We start from the raw sequence: 22,976 nt of genomic DNA on the forward strand, positions 1-22,976 counted from the left end.
AGATTGTGTTGTTAAAGTCCGTAAGTGTAGACCAAACTCGCTTTACTGCCTTAATCAAGCTAATAATATTCAGAACATTTGAAATACTCTTGCATGAAGTGGCATATTTCATAAATTCTGAATTCCTGTATTTTACTTAATTGAAAAAAATACCTACACACTTCAACATGGGTGACCCTTGAGAACATTATAAGTGAGAGAAGCCGGTTACAAAAGACTAATGATTCTGTTTATATGAAATGTGTGGAATAGGCAATTTACAGAGTTAGAAAGTAGATTGCTGGCTGTTTTACGCTCAGGGAAAGGGATTATGGAATGGGAAAAATGGGAAGAGCCTGCTAGTGGGTACAGGATTTGTTTTCCGAGGAATGAAAACATTCTAAAATTAGACTACGGTGATGTGCACCATCCTATGACCATACTAAAAAGCACTTAATTGCATACATTTTTTTTATAGGTCAATTGTGTGGCATTTGAATTTTATCTCAAATAAGCTATTTTTTACAAAGCTTAAAGATAACGGTGTAATTTTTTTTGCTTCATCATATGTCTTAGTTTAGTTGAAAACATAGCACGGTGAAGGTTAGCATTTTAAATATGCATATACTTTCTAACAAAGCTGTATTCTGAGAGGGCTTTTGGATGGTTAACTATCAAAATGAGAGCACGGGCATCTGAATGTAAGTATGAATACATTGTACACACTCACACACTGAATGACCTTGTGAAGCTGTTAGAGTACCTATTCAAATCCAGGATATAATGATTGATATATATAATGATATAATGATTGATTTGATGACTGCAGAGCAACAAAAATGAAACTGAACATTTCTTTTAAAAATGTACCCATACAGGGACACCTGGGTGGCTCAGTCATTGGTGCGTCTGACTCGCGGTTGTGGGATTAAGCCCTGCATCAGGCTCTCCACTGGGCATGGAGCCTTCCTGATTCTCTCTCTCCCTCTCTCTACCTTCCCCGCACCACCACCCCAAAAACACACATACAGGCATTCTCTCTCTTTCAAAAATAAAATTAAAAATGAAAATGTACCCATACATAGAATTGCTTTTTTAAAATTAAGCCTGTTCTCTTCAACTCGTTATTTATTCTTTTCTTTTTAAGTTCATAAAAAAATAACATTGAGATGTTATTTAACATTGAGATGGTTACCCGTTCATGAAAGGAGAACTCCATGTAAAAGCACTGGATGGAAATACTGATTCGTGGATTTGGTTAGCCATCCTGTAGTCTCTGCCTATAATGCAGTCACTGTCTAGATACTGAGCAGCCTTGATACATTTGCCCTTAAACTATAAATAACCTTATATTAAAAGAGATACTGTTTCTATGCTAGTTGCTAGCAGAGCTACACACACACACACACACACACACACACGCACCCACGCACGCATGCGCACACACACGCACACCCCTTGCGGGCACATTGCCAACCAGCAGACTTGCCTGACTACTCAGACTCTCTCCACCAGCTCAGAGCTCAGGGTTACTCATGGCTGCCATTCTCCTGTTAGCCACATTTTGGAAATAAATGCTCCTTTTTCCTTTGGTTAAACTGACCCCACATGTCATTTGTAAATTACTTGCATAAGAAAATACATTGTGATTCCAATATACAGCTACAACAGACTTTTAGAAACATAACCCATGGGGGAGGTGGCTACCTATGAAATGTCTGATTTTTACTTTGTACTTAGCTATCTATTAACGTGTGATTTTTCACCACCAAAAATTAAGGCAGGCCAATCATATGTTTGTTTACCTGTGTGAATATGTGTTACCTGCTTTCGCCAGACTGAACTGTGACTAACTGAAAATTTGTCTACCTATCAAATAGCACTTATATTTTAAATCTCTTTGTATGGATGTTTATGTGGTTTTGACCCAGATATATGTATGGTTTGGTGATATACTTAGCACGGTACTAGCCATTGTGGGGATCCGGCGAGAGGAGTGAACCAAATCCCCTGCTCCTGTTAAGCTTCCCTCGTAGGGATTGAATCTCATGTTGCAAGGCAGAACCAAGAATTCATTCGGATCACACCAGGCACAGCTGCTGAGGAATCATAGAGGGAGTAATCTCTGACACCAGAGAACTTGTAACTGGAAGCTAACCCTTAAAACGAAAAGAATTTCGAAGGGGAAAGAAACCAAAAGGTCTTTAACCAACCCGTTGATTTCTCATGAAAAGGAATAGAACTAAAAACAGAACCAAAAATATGTACTTTGTCTCTTTGGGATATGTTAATCTATGTTAAGTCCTAAATCCTTTAGGAGGAGAAATATAGACATTAATTAAGGGGCAGGGTTATTTTTATTTTGTCTTCTGGTGCCTACCATTCTAAAATTGCAAAGTCTCTAGTACGAAGCTGAAGGTAATGACTAGTGGGAAGCCTTATTTTGGGAGCCAAAGGGGAAACCCACTGAATTTCTCCTATTTGTTGGCTATTAAGTTTTAATTTGTAAATTGTCATACTGTAACAGGGAAGTACTTTATCCGGGGCAGTATCCTGTGTGGTGTAATAGTAGTGGTGGTAGTAGTAGTAGTAGTAGTAGTAGTAGTAGTTGGCAGTGGTGGCCGCCCTGAGGGTTTCTGAGAGAAGCTGCACTCCCCTGTCTGGCCCAGGCTCACGGTTGCTGGGATCCCCTTTCCAGTCTATTGTATGAAAATTAGCAAAGGTTAACTCTCCTTCACTTACTAGCTAAGGGAACTAGCATATTGAAAAGCTGTTCTTTTAAGGTTCCCAATAATCTGTATGAACGTGTGTGACTATGAACTTCAGATACTTTGCAAGGAAGAAGAATATTAGATAACTTATCTATTGAGTACTTACAGATAAGCACATACTGAATTATTATTTTTTTTAAAGATTTTATTTATTTATTTGACAGACAGATCACAAGTAGGCAGAGAAGCAGGCAGAGAGAGAGAGGAGGAAGCAGGCTCCCTGCTTAGCAGAGAGCCCAATGCAGGGCTCGATCCCAAGACCCTGAGATCATGACCTGAGCTGAAGGCAGAGGCTTAACCCACTGAGCCACCCAGGTGCCCCCATACTGAATTATTTTATTTTATTTTATTTTCCCTATAACCCAGTAGCCCTAGGAAGTAGGTACTACCACTGTCTCTGTTTCACAGATAAGGAAACCAAGGCACGGAGAAGGAGAGTGAAATTTGATTTCCCAAATCATTTTTTGTTTTTGTTAAGGTGTCATCATTTATCACAGTAGGTATGTTGAAAGTTAGCAAATGCAGAGTCCTGCCCCTTAAAAAAACAAGGATTTGTCTTACACTGTTTATGAATCTTGATGTTCAGGCCTGAGAGACCTGAAAGGTGCAGACGCATGGCAGAAAGCCAGCACATTTACTGTGGGGTACATAACGGTAAGCATTGCCTCGCAGCCTCATACACAGTTAGGTGCCGAGTTAGGGTAGGAAGGAGCCTCCCGGCGAGATACCCAGCCAGGAAATGTAACAGTTTTATGAACAGATAATGCGTTAACCAGTTATTTTTTTGTTAAATAAGAAACTACACGACTCCAGTTCTAATGTGTATCTCTCCATATGTATCTATCTGTCCATATATATGTATATGTATGTATAAAATGCTACATATATACCGATTAATTTCTGGTAAAGAAATTATCGATAAAACATATCTATGAGTAAAATTATTAGACTATTAAATTTCATCATCCAAAGGGATTTTTTAAAACAACTAAGGCACTGGGCGCCCGGGTGGCTCAGTGGGTTAAAGTCTCTGCCTTTGGCTCAGGTCATGATCCCAGGGTCCTGGGATCGAGCCCCACATCGGGCTTTCTGCTCAGCAGGGAGCCTGCTTCCCCCTCTCTCTCTGCCTGCTTCTCTGCCTACTTCTGATCTCTGTCTGTCCAATAAATGAATAAAAAGTAAAATCTTAAGATAACAACAACAACAACTAAGGCATTATTAAGAAGGTGACAGATCTGAGTTAATTGTTCTTTCTTCCACGTTGGCAAAAGCCCTCATGTTGGCATTCGGTAGAGACACACAGGGCATGGTTGACACGTGTGCCTGACTGGCCCCTGAATAACTAGGAGGTGACTCTGTGGAATTAGCTGGTTCTCTCACTCCACCTAAGATCCTCAAAATACTGTTCCAAGAATGAAAATGAAGTAACAGATTGGAAAACGCGGTCCTTTAAAAACTAAAAATCACTAGTTACAGGCGAGTTATCACAGAGGAGCTCCTTCCTCAACATACTTACCTCTTGGTCTCTTTGTAGGCGTCCTCTCCCCATCACTCCCCTGTGCCCCTCTTCTCTTGCCCTCCTCTACTCTCCCTTCCCCAGCCCTCCAATGGGTGAGTCCGCAGTGCGGCAGAGGAGAAGGGCCCAGTCAGTCTGGTTTCGTACTGCTTTTGTAAATGCTCACGTTACCACAGCTCTCCTTCTGTTCTTCTTCCTGCCTGCGTTTGTATCTCCTGAGGAATTCCAGAAAATACCCTCTGGGTTTCCTGATTTGTTTCACTCCAGTTTGCTCTGACTTTGCCAGCTACATTCTTCTTCCTGTTCTTCCCTTCTCCCCAACTCTACATGGATGTCCACAGGTGACCCAAGGCCAACAGGCTAGCTTCATTGAGTAATGCACTCTCCTTTGCATTGTAGATGCTCAACAAATATGTGGTTGTTGGCTAGCTGAGAAAGAAACAGGTTATACGTTCCTTCTTCTTCTTCAGTATTTAAAAAAAAAAGAAATTGTTGACTGGCCTCAGGTTTGGAGATTTTATTCAAGTACCCAGGATAACAGAGTCTTAACTGTTTAACTACTGCCCCTTCCCCGGCTAATGTAGTGAGGCAGAATATGAAACTTCTTTGAGGCAAGGGAGGAGTGGTGGTTATTTTGAAGCCCTCAAAAACCTTGCTCTTCAGGGATTCCATGACTTTACCTTCGTTTTGTTACCTAAGAGAGACAATGAGCGTGAGGAAGTAAGCCTTGTGTGGAATCCTCTGAAAGTCATCATGGAGTCATCATGGAGTCGTACCCATTATCATTTGCTTGAAGAGTGGCTGCGTCCGTTTTCAGCTTTGTTTATTTGCTTGCCCCTGTGAGTGTTGATCTGAAGGAAACCATTACCTAATTCCTTAAAATGGTTAATGTTTTCTCCTTCCATTTTTTTTTTTTAAAGGAAATGGCAAAAATCCTTAATCATCCCCGAGTCTATGCTTTCCTGCACATCCCGGTCCAGTCTGCCTCTGACACTGTACTCATGGAAATGAAGAGAGAATACTGCGTGGCTGACTTCAAAAGAGTCGTGGATTTCCTGAAAGAGAAGTAAGTCTGTTAGTACTTAAGAAAATAACCATTCCTTTTCTTCTTTCAAAAGCATGTGGCAAAAATGCACTAATTGTAGCCAGAGTTAAAGGTACCAGCGAGAAGGCGAGAGTTTCGAAGCTTCCCCAGGCTTTATGTTTCCTTAGGGAGCCTTCATGTGGTTTCTTCTTATATCCACCTCCCATCTGTGCACGACACACCATGAATCTGGGTAAGATTGCCGGTCTCTCTAAGCTAATGTGCATTGTGATCATTTTTATACCTGACCTAGTAGATGAAAACTGCTTTGGCTTTGCTTAAATCTCCCTTAATGTGGACTTCGAGGTGCTGAGCTGGTTCTGATGTGGAGATAGGCCAAATCATGTCACTACAGAATAGACTGTTTTCTACCAAGTAGCATTTTTTGACGAGTATCTGGAAAGTCTCTGCTTTTACATGTTTATCCCTGAAGATTACTTGGAGAATTGTGACTTATAAGAAGGTTTAAGGATTCTGTTTTTTAAGGTTGAAATTGCTGTTGACCAAAATTAAGGCATATTTACACAATCTTAAACATGAATGATCATTTTGTTTCCACAGAAAACACTTGCAGCCCATAATTATATTCTTTAAAATCCTACTTCTCATCATCACCAAACACTGACTGCCTTCTGTGATTATACAAGGCAGGAAATAGTAGGGCTGGCCAAGGTCATACAAAACCTTCTCAAGTCTAGGGCACTGTTCTCCCCTCAGGGGAGAACATTTATCTTGGCATATTTGTGGCATGGATCTTCCTACTTTCCATAATTTTTTTCCACAATTTTTTTCCTCTGTTGTTTTTCATAATTAAGATACAACTTTTTATTTCCATCTTCTTGTTTATAATTATGTACCTTTGTACCATGTCGAAGTTCTACATGGATATGATTGCTTTATACAAATTGTAAGCAATTATTTTTTCCACCTTCAATTAGTGACTTACCCTGACTACATAGAAATCTTTTAAAATCTTTTTCTTCTTCTATTTACTTTCTCCTTGCTTCCTCATCTTTCCTGTACGTCGTTCTAATTTTTTTTTCACCTCTAGGCATTTCTTGATTATCCTAACCACTAGAAATAAAGACACTTGTGTGCATTCAAACAAACACAGCTAATTGTTCGAATATTCAAATCAGTGAATAGAAGGCATATTTAATCTAGGATTTCATAATTATAATCATTAAGTATATACAGCCTTCAAAGCAGAAAACAGAATAATGACAGATCTCTACCATCTGTAATACTTTCTACTTTTAAAGAGAACTGAGGTCAGGGCTAAAGAATAAGAATTTTTATGTCCGATGTCTGTTAAGTTGCCCGGTATCCCTCCTTTGCATTTATTCTAGCTTATGGTAGGTGAACTTGTCTCATGTGAGAGAGTCCTTTTGGGCACGTTGGCACTGGAGAATGGAATATTTTCAAAATCGCAAACATACTGTTGCACCTGTGAAATTTCTTGCCTCTTGCTAGGGCGATAGCAAATAATGTGCACAATTCATACCTGTTGCACAAGATTTTGCCAAGTGTAGACATGCATCCTGTTGTGCAGAATAGACTAGAACACTTTCCAAGTGCTTTGTTGCATTAATGTGATTCAGTGAGGTTAAGGAATCAACACCTCTCTTTCTCCTCTACTTGGGTGAGTGCTGACTCAGTTGTTTGGGGAATTACTGCAGCCTTCTAAATGGACAACAATTTCACAATAAGTTCTAGCCTTTTATGTTGTTCCAAAGATGGACCTTTTAAATCTGTTGCATCTTGAACAGTTTCAACAGCATCCATGAGCTGTAGAGAGGTCAAAAGATGATCACATCAAAGTGTTAGAGTAGTCTCTTGCCCTTGTTCATGGCTGAAACTCATTGTCCTTTCTTTGGATTCCGAGTTACCCTGAGACATCTGCGTAGCTTTTCTAGAACTACTCTGCTGTCTGGAAGATCCAGAACCAGGTGCTCCACGCTAGGATCGCCAGTATTCCTAGCACTGGAAATACCAGAGATCCCTGGAGAGGATATTGGAGATGTCTGGAGAAGACACCCCATCCCACAGCCCATCTGTCCATAATACCGGTTTCAAGTGCATTATCACCAGCCTGGGATAGTGTGAGTCTTGATAGCATCTTTGAGAAGTGGTTTATTAAAACTCTATCTTGGAGGTGCACAGTGAGGACTCAGGCAACCTTGGTATATAATTCCATACTTAAATTACAATTTACAGGATATATTAGAAAAATGTAGAAGGCAGATAATATGATAATCCTGATAAAACTTACAGGGACTCTTTGGAAAACAAGAAGAAATCAAATTATGACTACTAATAAGGTGATCCTTACATGGTTTTAAACAGTTTATCAGAACCATGAAATTGTGTCTTTCGTCCAGTCTGTCCTGTTGCTTGTGACGCATAGATCCGCGTGCTCACCCATGTGCAGACAATACACCCCACCGTTGCTCTTGTGAAAAAGTGTTCCCGTCCTTCCGGGGAAGTCCACCCACCCAGGGAGCAATTTTCAACTGCATCCAACTTAGAAATAAATGAAGTCTTTTTAGCAGGTTTCTGCCCTCATGGTTTGCTTACTTTTCCTGTAAAAAACCAGCATAGCTTTATGCCAAATGGATTAGGGCTTATAGGAAACACCAGAGTTTCATGGATTTTTATGGTAGAACCGCTAATCTGGATAACTGATCCAGCACAAAATTGTTTTGGCCAGCGTTTTATCAAAATTGAGTAAAATACTGTCTTTTTTTGGAAAGAGGGCCTCATAATGTCATTTTGCTTTCATGTGTTCGTTAAAATGACTCTGACTTAAAGTGGTTTGTGTGGCGCTCTCCTCTTATATCTGCTTTTTAGGCTCCTGAACTAGTGTCTTGTTTCCTCTGAAGTTTTTGAAGCCTATTTCTTTTTTCTTAATGATCCTTTAACAACTAAGAATCTTGATTTTCTTTTCCTTTCCATCAATAGGAGACTTACATATTCATGTTATGCATTAGGGAGAGGGCATTTCCTAATCTGTTTCATCAAAAAAATCCAATTTTGAAAACAACCTATCACATGTAACACGGCCATCCGAACTGTGGGCTGCAGGCTTTTAAACTCCGAATTCAGCCGTGGCCATGACGCCATGTCTCTGAGATGCTGGAGGTGAAATCTTTTTAATTAATTTTCTTTACAGTTGAAACTGGCCCATGTTTTAGCTGGGAGCAACAGAAGTTGACTTACGAGCCAAGTTGAAGTTGATTCATTATTCTCTTCAGTTGGTTGAAAGTTGGCAGCCTTTACCGTAACAGCAGCTGGATGGAAGATAACCCAGTGGTTCTGGCACACGTTGAGGCATATGGGAATTTATTAAATCACGCAACCTTTGCAAAGGAAAGTGTCTAAATTACTTAATATACTAATTTAAAACAGCTGGTCCTGAGCAGACAATCACGTGACTTAAATTATTCTATTCCAATTGATTAATCCAGTTGAAAAATTAACTAAGTTGATGTTTTCATATGAACGGAGAAGATGCTTTCTTGAACTACCTAATGGGAGCTGCAGGGATGGAGAAGGAAGCTGCCATCACAAAGGTGCATTTCTGGGTTCAGAAAGATTTACGTTCTTGTGATTTTTAAAGTTTTTTTTTTTTTTTAAGATTTTATTTATTTATTTGTCAGACAGAGAGGTAGAGAGCGAGCGAGCACAGGCAGACAGAATGGCAGGCAGAGGCAGAGGGAGAAGCAGGCTCCCTGCCGAGCAAGGAGCCCGATGTGGGACTTGATCCCAGGATGCTGGGATCATGACCTGAGCCGAAGGCAGCCGCTTAACCAACTGAGCCACCCAGGCCTCCCTGTTCTTGTGATTTTTAATAAATACCTCCTAAGTGTAACTGCTTTCATTAATGGTCACTGAGCTGGTTTTTGTGTTATCTTTTTTTTTTTTAATTTTATTTATTTATTTGACACAGAGAGAGAGATCACAAGTAGGCAGAGAGGCAGGAATAAAGAGAGGGGGAAGCAGGCTCCCCGCTGAGCAGAGCCCGATGTGGGGCTCGATCCCAGGACCCTGGGATCATGACCTGAGCTGAAGGCAGAGGCTTAACCCACTGAGCCACCCAGGTGCCCTGGTTTTTGTGTTATCTTATTGGGATTTTTTTTTTTTTTTAAGTATAAGACTTGAATCATTATTCTTATTTTTTTCATGTAATTTTGAAAGAGTTACTTCCCAAAGAGAGGATTTTTCACTTAGCTGTTTTGTGGATGATGTAATTTGGGTTCCTAGGACTTTGGGACCTTGGAGGTAGACTTTGATTGGGCTCCCCTCATTTGAACAGCATTGAATTTACGCAGTCACTCCCCACCATAAAACCGTTTATTCACATATATTCAAAAAGTCACAACATGCAGAGGTGTTCTCTCAAGCATATGTTCTCGTGCTAAGTAAGAAAAACTCTAAGTCCTCAAATTCACACATAGAAGTGTGAAAGAAATATTAAGAGTGTCCTGTTGATAGATACATTTTAAGACATGAAACACTTTATGTATCAAAAGACCTATTTGTTTTCGGAGATTATTTTGTTGGAAGTCCAGTGGCCTTTTTGGTTTTTGCTAACCAGACCTTAAACTTGGGAGACAAGATCCGTTCCCCTCACTTGGTAAATACATTTTGAATGAAGTAACGACCGGTTATGTTTTTACCTGCAAGTTGCATAGATCTGAAGTTGCGCCTTACTGTGGCATCTTTGTGTGGACTTTTAATGCCGTAATATTATCCTCCACAGCATTTGCCATTATCATCTGTCAACGTGCTGTGTAATTCTGGGTTAATTTGTCATGTTGCTTATAGAATATTAACCTTGAGCATCATGCTATGCGTGCACAGCCCCAAGCTTCCTGTACCCAGAGATTGCCCTGTGAAATTCCACAACCAGTAACTAAGGAGCTTTTAGTGGGGAGAGCTCACTGGAGGAGGGCAGACAGCCTTGCAGAGAAAGTTCTGTCCTCCGATCTCTCCACTGTATACTCAGGCAGTGAAGGGGCACAGGGACCCAAAGTCGGGCTGGTTTGGGCGGGGTGGTTTCTGTCAGTGAGTCCCAGAGTTCTCTCATTACCGCCCAGCCTGTCCTCTGACCTACTTTTCCAGTCTCTCTTGGGGGGAAAAAAAAGAGAGATGCTAACTCATTAACATCCTGAGTTTTTGTTTTTTTTTTCTTCTTCTTTTCATGAGTTTCCAGTCACCCACGTGTCCGTACTGGAACAGAATCTGATGAAAGGCCAAATTGTGCTAAATTTGTGTTTTATTCCGTTTTTTTATATCTAGTTTTATTCCTAGTGGCTTGGAAACACAAGCAACAGTATTTGTCAGGACAGAGGGAAAGAAATTGCAAAAACAAAAAACAAAACAAAACAAAAAAACCGATTCGGCAAGGATTAGGTAATTAAGTTTCCTTCCAGATGCGTTCCCAGATGTGTTTCTGTTCACTGAATAACCACCTCCCAAATAATGTAGGGAAAATACTTCCCTCAAAGTTGTTTTCTGGCTTTATCTCATCCTTTCTGATATCTTTAACTAGGTGGATGTTTTGGGTGTCCCTAAGGCCTTGCTCACTATTCTCTCTCTTGTCAGATATCTTTCTGAAATAGTGATGTTCTCTTCTCTTTCTCTGTCTTCCTAGTTAGCTGTCCATTATCTCAAGAAAATGAATGCATATCATTTGAACAGTTATGTAGCAAGGCAAGCATTTACTTTTTCTTTTTGACCATAGTATTTACTATATTTATATTTGGAAAACATTGACATCATGTGCTAAACACCATATTATTTTGGGATTACCCTAAATGTGATTCATTAGTTTGAAGGTAATTACATTTTCTATTGATTTAGCTTTACATTTTTCCATTGAGCCCGGTCGAGAGAGAAATCTTATCATTCCTAATCTCTTTCTACCTTATATCTTTCCTTTATGATACAATTGTGTTTTTCCTTTCAGAAACAGAGAAGCTGCCTTCCCTTAATCCTTTGTACATTTTCTCTCCATCTTCTTGCAAACACAAGGGTCAGATCGCTGTGAAATCATATACTGGTCGTGCGCTTTTCTCCTTTGATAGAATGCTTTTCATATTCCACGGGGCTTGTGTACTATGTCATGATGTTGTCACAGAAACCTAGCCAAGTATGTACGATAGGTATTTTTAACCTGCACTTTTTAAAGTGAACGTCAGGGTTCATACTGGTTAAGAAGACTTGGTGAGAGCCCACAGTGATTTAATGCATAATAGAACTAGATCTTCAGTTTGTGCCGTGTAGCTCTCTCCCTACTGATTCTACTGATTGATTTAATCACTTTTTAAAAAATTTATCAGTTTTGTGCTCAGCATCGTAATAAATGCAATAATACCAACACCACTAGTAATATTTAATATGATCATGGTAATAAATTTTTGAGTTTGACTTTGGTGCCAAGCACTGCGGTGAGAGCGGTGGCATAGGTTAATTTATTTAGTCCTTCAGTTCCAAGAATGTTATGTAATTTGCCCATGGTCAGGCGATTAGCGATGGAACCTTGGTGAGAACTAAGGCCACGGGATGCCTGAGTCAGAAGCCAGTCATCGTGCTGTACCCTGATTCCCGTCGAAGGCATGTCACCCTAGGAATGGAGCCAGTGAGGTGGACTCAGCAAATGTGGGTGAGGTGAGATTTACAGTGTGTGCTTAGGAGGGAGGATGCGGAAGGTTGGCTTCTTGGTATTTTATCCCAAGGTGTAGTAGAAGATGGTCTGGTTAACCAAGAGGGGAAACGAGAAGAAGGAGGAATTTGGGTAGAAGGCATGAGTTTGGTTGGGGACATACTGAATTTGAAATGCAATTTAAAATAGAAATGAATTTGAAAAGAAGATCCAGGGGAGAGCCCCTGCAGGCTATGCAAAATAGGGACCAAGAGCCCAGGAGGGAGGTGAGGATCTAGAAAGAAATGTTGGGAAGTAATTAGCTTTTAAGTGGTAGATGAAGCTGTGGGTAGGGAGATCACCCTGGAGCTGGAAAATGGAGGGCTGGGAACAGAGGACTAGGGGACACCAGTATCTGAGTGTGTGTAAAGGTGAGAGGATCCTGTGACAGAGATTGAAAAGGCGGGGTCAGGCCGGGGTAGGAGGACACACAGGAGGAAATGACACCGCAGAAGCCAAGGGACATAGCAGTTAAGGAAAATGAAAATGGTAAAGGGTCAGCTGTCAACTAGAGTTGGCTCTTGTCAGCAGGTGCTAGAGGGGAAAGAAAAGGTATTTTTAAGATTCTGTCCGCAATACCTTAAGTGTTCAAAAGCTGTTGAGATACAGTATTGTCCCCTGTCCGAGCAGTCTCCGTGGTCCTCTGTTGACTGCATTCCAGGTTCCTAGCACAGCGTTCCCTTTGTCCTCCTCTGTCTTCCCTCTGCTACCCTGTGCACATGGCCCTGGGGGCAGGAGAGCTGGAGGCAGGCATACTGTGTAGTCATTGCATGAATGGTGCTCACTCTGGAACCAATGAGATTAAGGCTTAGAGTAATATTTCTCAGTCTGTTTTAATTAAAGTTCTCTTTTCATAAACAAGAAAATCCCCTGCTCTTTGCAGAGAAACTGATATATTCCCTTTCGTAGACCATCAACCTCTGCATTCGTAGAGAGTCTGTGTTCTGTGAGCTCCTGCTGGCTAATAGCTAACAATAATTATAAGGCATTATTTATTGAGTGTATAATATGTTGGAAGCAATGTGCTAAGCACTTTATGTAGATTAGCTCATTTAATTTCCACAATGGCTCACACCAGACAGGAAATATTGTTACCCCATGTGACAGGTGAGCAACTTAAGGCATATGGTGACTTTGCCCAAAGTGACCGTCCTAATAACTGGTCGAATTCAGATACACGTGCCAGCGTGTCAACCTCCAAACTTTTTTTCATTGCTGCCATGGCATCTGGCCTTCCCAGTCTTCTTAGAAACATTTGGGATGATTGTAATTTTCTAATTAGGGATTGACTATATTATCAGATAGAAAACTTAAAATTAGACATAGCTTCTTCCAAAAATTTACTCTTTCTGTAGTCAGAATCCCCTTCTTTTTGCTTTCATTCCCCATCCAGATGGAGAGTCCCTGAGCAAGGCGATGATAAGGAAGCAGTTTTGATTGTCAGCACAGGGAGAGAAACTACCAGTAGATAATGACTGGTCTATCTGTAACAACACCTTTAACTATACACTACAGAGTGACTTCATGAAGTGTGTGTACAAGTAAAGTAAAACGCTGTCCTAAGGCTTACGTGTTGCAGAGCTATTGTCCTACATAGTCTTCTGTGTCTCAAAAACTTTATTACGTCCTCATTTCTATGTCCTTTCATCCTTCCTTCCTGGAACCAACTATATTAATATCCAGCTCAAATTCCCACCCCTAACCAGACTTAGTTCCTCACACTGACCCATGTCGTCACATGCTGCTGGAACAAGGAGAGTCCATTCTTGGCCACTCGTACCTCCTGTACTCATCCCTGTCATCATTCTCTGATGGCCATTTCCTGAGGCCTCCTGATTCTCGGGGACCTTATGTCCTTATCAAAAACCAGGAAGAAATCAAGGGAGCATATGCAGTGCATGTAGTTTGGAATGTTCTATGAAACTTTGAAGTAATATCTAAAAGGCAAGGTCAGCGGTAAACAATAGGAAGAAGACGGGGTAATATAACCCATCATTGTTTTTAAAAATTGAATTTTGGATTATTGAGATCTGACCAGTTTAAATTCTGGAAATAGAACCAAAAAAGTTGTTGTGAATTGATAGGAATTTCAAAGGAGCCAAAGTTGCATTTATTCAACTAATACTTAGTGGTTATAGACTATATGTCAGACACTTGTTACGTGTAGAATATTAAAAGCTAAGTAAAACCTGATGCCTATCTTCTGGAGACTGACATTCTTAAATCATGGTTCATATTATACAAATATGTATAGCCATAATGTTGGTAAGTGTAGTAAAACCCCAAGATTAACTCTAGTATAGGGGAGCAGAGCAAAAAGTTTATTATAGACTTTCCATGGACGAGAGGGAAATACTGAATTACAGGTCTCACAGAAAATCAGATGACTATACTTTATTGTTTTGATTTATGATATAAAATCTACTGACAGGGAAAGGTTTTACCTCAGTTAACCACACGTATGTGTATATATGTATATTTGTGTGTATAAAAGTTATAGTTTGGTTTGTCTCAGAGTGACAGAAAAGAAGTAATGGCATAAAGAAAGTAGAAGTTGTTCAGTCCTGGAAATAAAGTCCAGAGCTAGCGACAGAGCTGTGATAATCTCCGGCGTGTCAGGGATGCAGGATATAGCTTTCATCTCATGGTCCAAGATGGTTGCTTCAACTCCAGCCATCACAGTTGCATTTCAGTCTGTAGGAAGGAGAGGGATAAACAAATGATATGTGTTCTTCCCCTTTAAACCCTGTTTGAAAGTTACATGTATCACTTTGATTTTATCTAATTGGTCAGAACCTAGTCATGTGTTCTACACTTAGCAGAAAGAAAGGCTAAGCAATGAAGTCTTTAATTTGAGTGGCCTTTTGCCCATCTGAAAAACCAGGGCTCTGTTGGAAATAAGGGGAGGTGAGATTGGAAAACGGTTAGAAGTCTGCCACAGTCTCACCCTTTGGGCCACCTTATTACTACACACAGAGTTTACCCTTTGTCTAAGAGAGATAACTCAAGCCCCGTCTAGTCTGTCCTTTTGTACATGCATGGTCTGTGGTCAATGCTCTGCCCTTTTCAGAAGATCCAAAGTCCCCATTTAAAGTAGAGTAGAAATTAGAACATAATTTTTAAAAGTTCCTTTTAAAAATGGGGGAATGGGATTGACAGATGAATGAATAAAGAAGATGTGGTATGGAATAAAATATTACTCAATGGAATATTACTGAGCCATCAAAAAGAACAAAATCTCGCCATTTGCAACAACATGGATGGAACTGGAGTGTATTATACTAAGCAAAATAAGTTAGAGAAAGAAAAATATGTGATTTGACTCATGTAGAATTTAAGAAACCAAACAGATGAACATAGGGGAGGGGAAGGAAAAATAAAATAAGATGGAATCAGAGAGGGAGAGAAACCATAAGAGACTCTTAATCTTAGGAAACCAACTGAGGGTTGCTGGAGGGTGGGGCGTGATAACTGGATGATGAGCATTAGGGAGGACACGTGATATATCGAGCACTGGGTGTTATATGCAACTGATGAATCACTGACCTCTACCTCTGAAATTAATAAAAAAAATTATGGAGTGGGAAACACACATCAGCTGTTGTTCAGTGGGAATAATCAAATCCTGTTTGGTAGAATCATGAAGACTTTCTGCCCTAGCACTGAAGGACATTCTTTGTTACCCTATCCCATGAACCCTGATAACCTTCTATAGGAGAAACTCCTGGCTGATCGTCCTCCATTGCTCCGGTCTCAAAGGCCATGTCTGAGTTGGGCATTAGAGAATATGCTCTTTTGGCTGGGTTTTGCTACCTCCATGCCTGCTTCCTTCTGGTGCTGATGTCAGACCTGGAAATTGCTGTAAGAGTTGTACAGATACATCGTATGCATCGTATGCAGACCAACCTGATTCATCGTTGGCAACCCACTTCCCTTAAAAATTTAGTATGCTCCCCATCTATATATTTCTTGTCAGTTCCATGAACAAATTAGTCAAAAATCACATCTGGACATAGTTTTGAACATGAAGACTCTATATATTTTATTTATTGGCCTCAATCTTATGCCCTTCTACCCTGACTCTGAATTTTGGGATGACTTCCTGGAGGGCATCTGAAACACTCTCCATCCCAGGGCTGCAAGGAAACTGGGTCGGTATATGGTGGGGCACTAATCTATCTTAGGGAGCGGCGCCATTGTAGTCAAGCCTTAAAACTGCTTTGCGTGGGTTTTTACAAACCTGCAAACCACAAAAATCACAGGATTCTCAGTCAAATTGGATTATAACTCTCGAACACAGAGATTTTCCTTAAATCTCAGCTTGCAGCTGGCTACTCTTAGTCTTGAGTTCTCTGTTGAGAGCAATAAGAAGGAGCAGGCTAATTTGGTCATTCTTATTTTTTTTCCTAGCACTTCTGCTGCTGTAGACTTCGTTAACGCTTGGTCTGTCCGCTGAGGTTCGGCGGTTGACAGTCTGACCAAGCATTTTGCCAACACACAACGCTAATTAGCTTTCGGGTCTGCAGGGAGAGTACTTGAAGCCTGCGGCATGACCGAGCTAGCGCCACCTTTCAGGTTCCGGCACCAGTAGTATTCAGCTGTAGCTCGATTTGGTTTGGGCTGTCAATGACCAGAAACAAAAAATAGCTCAAACAAGATAGGGGGAAAACCCCAAAACATTTAGTAGGTGGTCATCTTGCCCTAGTGGGATGGTCCGCAGTAGCGCGGACCCAGAGCTCTGTCCTGTTGCTTAGCTATCCACGAGCTCCCGCACCATGGTCCGTGGTGACTGCTTAAAACCCGTCCCTCAAGTCGCCATCCTAGCTGGCAGAAAGGAGAAAGGGAAAGGTGCACCTCTCTCCTTCCCTACCCTTACAGTTCCTGTCTTGGAGTTGACCTGACACTTGCACTTACGTCTCTTCCAGTAGAAAATGGCTATTTCTATGTGCCAGAGAAACTGGGAAGTCATAGTGTTTCTTCCAGACCTCCATGTATCTGGCTAAAAATCTCTGTGGGAGGTGAAGGGAAGGGAATGGAGGGGCCTCCACCAGTCTCTGCCACTTGTGCTTTTAAAAATGCTCTCATGTTACAGTTTGAGAACTGCCCCTAAAAGGAATTAAGTCTATTTTGACCAATGAAATCAGCTGTGTCTTACTAATAGCCTTTAAAATGAACAGATTCCTCTTCCCTTATTTAGAGTAAGTTGGTTTTAGTCCAGCCATATAAATAAAAGCAAGCATTCAACTTTTTTTTTTGAAAATACCATTTTAGTTGAACTGTGCAATAATGACTAATTGTGTGATTAGAAAAATACCATTATTCTTTTGAGGATTTTTTTCTGGAAAAAGTGTTGTTGTTCAGTTTTAACTCTTATCAACAATCCCGGTTGGGTTTTATTCTTTTTTAAAAATTTATTTATTTATTTTAGTAGGGGAAGGGGCAGAGGGAGAGGGAGAATCCTCAAGCAGACTCCCCAGAGCCAGAGCCTGATGCGGGCCTTGATCCCCAGGGCTCTGGGATCATGACCTAAGACAAAGGCAGACGACTGAGACCCCCAGGCAACCCTTCTCCCTTTTAAAAAAGTTGTACTTTCAAGAATCCTGATATAATTAAAATTTGAAGAGCATTTTTGTACTTAGAAAAAGGTCAGATTGCATCTTAAAAACTTTTATAGTATAATTCCCTGAATTGTACTTAAAATTATAAAAGAAACTAAATTTAACTGAAAACTCTTGAGAACTTTCAGAATCGTGGTACATTGGAGAGCTTAAAAAAGAAGAAAACAGCTACTGATTAAATTTTAATGACTTTTAAAACTGTTTTTGTACATAAAAGACATAGTATTTTCTGTTTTCCTTGGCTAAAATAAATCTCCATGTTTTTCCAAGTTACAAAAAAAAATAAAAAACCCCAAAATACGCAAATTAACTGCACCAGCATAAAAATATTTACCCTAGAGCCATGACTTAGTGTGTGTGTGTGTGTGTGTGTGTGTGTGTACATACAAATATGCACACACACTCATGCTCACTCCTTTCAAATAACAATTATATTAATTTCTAATACTGAGCATTTAAAATATTCCAAATAAATAAATAATAAAACGTTCCAGTCACTGTTCAGGTTGGTGAGTATGGAGAAAGTCATTTAATTCTTACAACCACCCGGGGAGAGGTGTTACTTACTGACCTCCGCGTTGCACAGATGAGGAAGCAGCAAGCGTGAAAGTGCGTAGGTAGTAGGCGGGCCAGGAGAATTGGAGTCCAGGTTGCCTCGTACTGGAGCTGGCGCCTTTCACTGCTGTGTTCTCCCACCGCACGTGCTGTGCGAAAATGGCTCAGCGGCCAGGGCCCGTCTGTCTGCAGACTTGTCATCAGTATACAGGATTGCCACCGAAACCAAACGTAAGCACGTAGAAACTTTACCAGTAATTTAGCATTTGCAAGACATCAAATTTAATTCACTTTCGTCGTCGTCTTTAAAATGTAGCAGTGCATAATGAATTGGAGGGAAGACTGGTTATTAACCACAAATAATTCAAGAAGCACTACTATGAGTAGAGTGCGTTTTATGGGGTGGTAGGTTCTTTGGAATTCATCATTTCATTTAGCTCGCCCAGTAACCTTGCAGAGTCCATGGTGCTATTTTTATGTCTTAGGGTGAGACACTAAAGATCAGAGAAGGAATAAAAGTGGTGTATCTGGGATTCAAAGCCTGACCTTTATTCTATAAAATATAAAAACTACATTCGCTAGTGACATTCATATTAGAATATTTTTTTATGATTAAAAAAAAAATTTCTTTTTAAATAATCCCTACCCACAACATGGGGGTCAGACTCACAACCCCGACACCAAGAGTCCCATGCTCCACAGACTGACCCAGCCAGATACCCCCATACTGGAACATTTAATTACCGATATAAATTGGTTAAAACCTTTCAAGACATTTCTTTTTGGCCAGTTATCTTTATAAAAGAGAACACAGATTGAGTAAGTAAATTTAAAAATTTTGAAGCCTCCTTAACCCTAAAGAGAAAAATACAACATGGTCATTTATTAATCCTTTGTAAAGATTTTTTTTATTGTGAGTTATTAGAGGCCGGTTTTTCAATGTTTATTGGCAACCCTAGTTGGTAAATATCTTTTAGAATGGACGATCCAAATCTTTTTCTGCTATTTCTAATCGTAATGGCAGGATGTGAGTTGGGATTCCTTCAGTTTCCTTGTCTCTAAGAAAAAAGATGAGTGAAATGATTTAAATTCTAGTCTAACTCAAAAATTCTGTGGTTTCTTTACCTGTTCTTTGCTTTCTCCTGATGAGTTGTATTCTCTTCCGCTTTGCAGTTGCTGCTGTTCGCAGAAACCCCTCATTGAGCCTGCATTTCCCTCTTGCCTCTGTGTGCTGTGTTCTCGCTCACAGCCCACTTTCTCTGCAGAGTGATCTCCCCTGCTGCCTGCCTCCGCCTTCTCCACTGTCCTTCCGCTGCTTGATCCTCTGGTCTGATTTCTCCTCACACTCCTTCATTGTAGTTGCTCTGGTTAAATTCTCAACTGTGGGCTCCAGCAAGCAGCCTTCCATCTTTCTTTTTCTTCCCTCTTACGTTGGCCAACCCCTCCTCCTTCAGTCACTTTCTGTCCCAATCCCTTCCCCCAACTCTCCCTCTTCCCCTCCTTCCCCGTCTTCCCTCCATCACGTCCATCACGTCCATCCGTCTGCCTGTCTGACTGGCTTCTGAAGAATGAGGACTTTCCATTTGGGCTTCTACCTTTCATATTGCTCTTTCCTCCATGCTCTTTATCTTAGTAAAAGCCCCCATTATTCATCCAACCAAATCAGAACCACTTTTTTGTTCTTTGGACTCACCTCTTGCCTTCTCCCACCCAGTCTAGTCTGCCACCAGGTCCTGTGACTTTGGTCGGCCAGGTGACTCATGTCTGTCTCTCCATCCCATTGTTGCTGCCTCAGTCAGAAAGTTCTTTTGAATTGTGTTGCCTCCCAAATCCCTTCCTCAACTCCAGGCTCACTCCCTACAATCTACCCTTCTTCACTGCATTGCCAGAGATGTTCCTTCTAAAATACAAACCTTGTATTTCTTTTGCAAAAATTCTTCCATAGCTCCCCCATTACCTTCACTAAAAGAAGGAGTAACAGCAGGAATTATACACCTAACATTGACTGATTTGTACCGTCCGCCATTTTGCCAAGTATTTTACATACATTACCTCCTTGTAGTTTTGTCTCCATTATGGTACTTACCACATTGTGCATGGGTTCATGGGTCTCCCTGCTAAAGACTCCCCCTCCCCATATAACTTGATGAGGCTTTTCATGTGTGTGTATCTTCAGCACCTAAAATGGTGCTTACCCTATGAAGAATAGTGCTTACTTCATCGTCGAATGAGTTCTGTTGTCATCTTAGGGGCTCGCTTGTAGAATGTAGGGCATCTTGTAGAATCTTATAGTAGAAAAGCCTATAGGAAGCAGGCTGCCTTGGGAAGAATATTGTCCCAGGTCAGGTCAAGGGAACCAAAGGGCCCGTTACCCATCACAGCCTCCTCTCTCCAGTCCTTGTGACAGCATCTTCATCACCTTAGTATAGCAGGACTCGGAAATGGACAGAAATGACTGCCTCTGGGGCTTGGGTCAGTGCAGACAGCCCACTGCCAGCAGCCTCACACTGATGTGCACTGTATTTTCAGGCAAAATAATTATACAGAAAATAGTCTTGGAAAGTCAGTTGCCTTCCATGCTCTGGTTTAATTTTTCACTGCTGTCCCTTTACCGAAAGACAGTGATTCTTCCGTTTTCATCATAAGACAGCTTACTCTTCCAAGCCATCCGTATGTCTTAAATTATCAACTTTCACACAGCGTGGCATCCTGCGTTTAGCAGCAAAAACTATTCTTTTTAATTCCCTTTCTTGGGTGTTTAATTTAAAACATATAAAATTTAATTTAGTCCCTCCACTTCTGAGATGTTTTAAAGGGTGTAAACTGAGGTTACGAACACTTTTGGGTCAGGTTACTGATAGGAATTTGACATTTATATGAATAAGAATAATACCAAGAGTTACAAGAGCTAATATAGAATCGCAAGGGCTATCAAGCTTTGTGCTCGAGGCCATAAATTGATTGCCAGCTGGGGTCAAACAGGAGTCTCTGCTTTCTCTGTACAGTCTCCCTTGGGGAAACCATTGCAGTATTTGGTGCACCGGTAGAAAGGGCAGAATGAATTTACACCTTCTTTAAATAAATTGCCAGAATATTGCCTGCTTAAGAGATACATGGATTAATAGAACTTCTTGTGAAGACAGCTAAACATAGAGCCCACACTTATTTTTCTAGAAATCATATCAGCCAAGAGAAATAAATCTGATAATTTAGTCAAGCATTAGGTGGACAGCCTCTTTTTAGTCCATACTGTGTGTTTTAAGATAGGGTTTCAGATTTCTGGTTTTTTGTTTTTGTTTTTGTTTTGTTTTGATTTTTTGCTATAAGAGCTGCTGAGAAAAATAAAAGATAATTCCAAATGAACTAATTTGCTGCTCATTACCTAAAACAAAGTGCCAAAACCAAAGTTGATCCTTAAGGCATAAATATCTATGTGTGGCAATTTTGCTCATGCCTATTTATTTTATGTTGCCTTAAAAGAATTTTTTCTTATAAAAGTGAAATCCTGAATGTTATTAAGTACTGGAATAAGTTTCTAAAAAATGGAAGTTATATTTAAATGTAAAATAGAAGGGTTGGCTACACTTTTGCAAAGATTATGACATTGGGTGCTTTTGGTAAAGATTAACTCTTCGGTCAAGCAAACCTTTAAGGGGCTAAAATTACACAATAAGCTTTCTCATTTTCATTTTGTTTTCAGGTGTTACTTTTTATTACTTATTATGGGGAGTTTTTTCCTCATGAAGGTAGGATATGAAGTCTTTTTGTTCAACACTCCCTCTTAGGTCATTTAAATGAAGTCCTCTCCTCATATAAACTAGATGTATGTTCTTAGTGGCCAAAGGGAGGTTGTACCCAGCCTGCCTTATTTTCTCTCTGTTGTCCTGTCATCTGTCGCACTTCTTGTTTGATCAGAGTTGTTTCATTTTGTAACTGGCGTCTGCTGTCATCATCCAGTTACTCCTTTCATTTTCTCTTCCCTCTCTTAAGAGAAACCCTTTCTCTGGTTTCCCGTTGGTGACAGCCCTGGGAACGCGTTCCATTTTCCTCCTGGAGATCCCACATGGTCTTCTTTCTGTGGCCTTCTCAGGTGCTGTGGGTACAACCAGAGCTCCTGAAGGAGTGTTGCTCTGCACTAGCAATCCAGACTAGAGGCTAGACAGCAGAGATGTTAGCGACGTGGGCTGTGATTACGTACAGGAAATTTAAATAACGCCTCGGCCAGGGGCCCCCACAGCCCCTCGGTGGTAGCACGGCCCACGACTCTGCTGTGGGGGGATGATGGCCTGCTGTCGTGTGGAGGGTACATTATGGAGATCTTAGGAAAACATTATTTTCTTAGTTAGTTAGATAGAGGCATCATTATCCGTACAACAGGAAGTGGTATGTAAGCTGTTCATGCCAATGTTCAAAGTGGTTCGTGTGCCAGCAGGCCGCTAGGAGATGCTAAATAACAAAATGGCCCATTTAATTTACTTGTTCCAACCTGTACTGAGGGAATAATTTTCAAAGTTGCTCCTAGCATCATTTTTTAACTTCTGTCAAAGCATCATACTTATAGTGGCATTAACTCATTTTTTTCCTTCCTTACCCAATAACTGTTTCATCTCCGCGGTAAAAATAGGCCCTCTAACACCAGTATCCTAAATTATACTGTCTCAGAGTTTTAGAAGCTGGGGTGCTAACCTTATCAGAAAGAAGTGTGTTTTTTTCTCTTTTCTTCTTCTTCCTTCATTCTTTCCTCCAG

General features: G+C 40.6%; 1 protein-coding gene across 4 annotated transcripts in view; it reads left to right on the forward strand.

The window, feature by feature from the left end:
- CDKAL1 (CDK5 regulatory subunit associated protein 1 like 1) overlaps positions 1 to 22,976 on the forward strand; it is a 628,275-nt gene that overhangs the window by 411,577 nt on the left and 193,722 nt on the right. For all 4 annotated transcript variants that reach the window (XM_032861632.1, XM_032861630.1, XM_032861633.1 and 1 more), the window contains one exon: positions 5,187 to 5,332. In XM_032861632.1, coding sequence (XP_032717523.1) covers positions 5,187 to 5,332 — 146 coding nt within the window. The remainder of the gene's footprint in view (positions 1 to 5,186; positions 5,333 to 22,976) is intronic.

This window comes from Lontra canadensis, unplaced genomic scaffold, assembly GCF_010015895.1.
Source record: "Lontra canadensis isolate GAN:19392208 unplaced genomic scaffold, GSC_riverotter_1.0 scaffold21, whole genome shotgun sequence".
Classification (NCBI taxonomy): Eukaryota; Metazoa; Chordata; class Mammalia; order Carnivora; family Mustelidae; genus Lontra; species Lontra canadensis.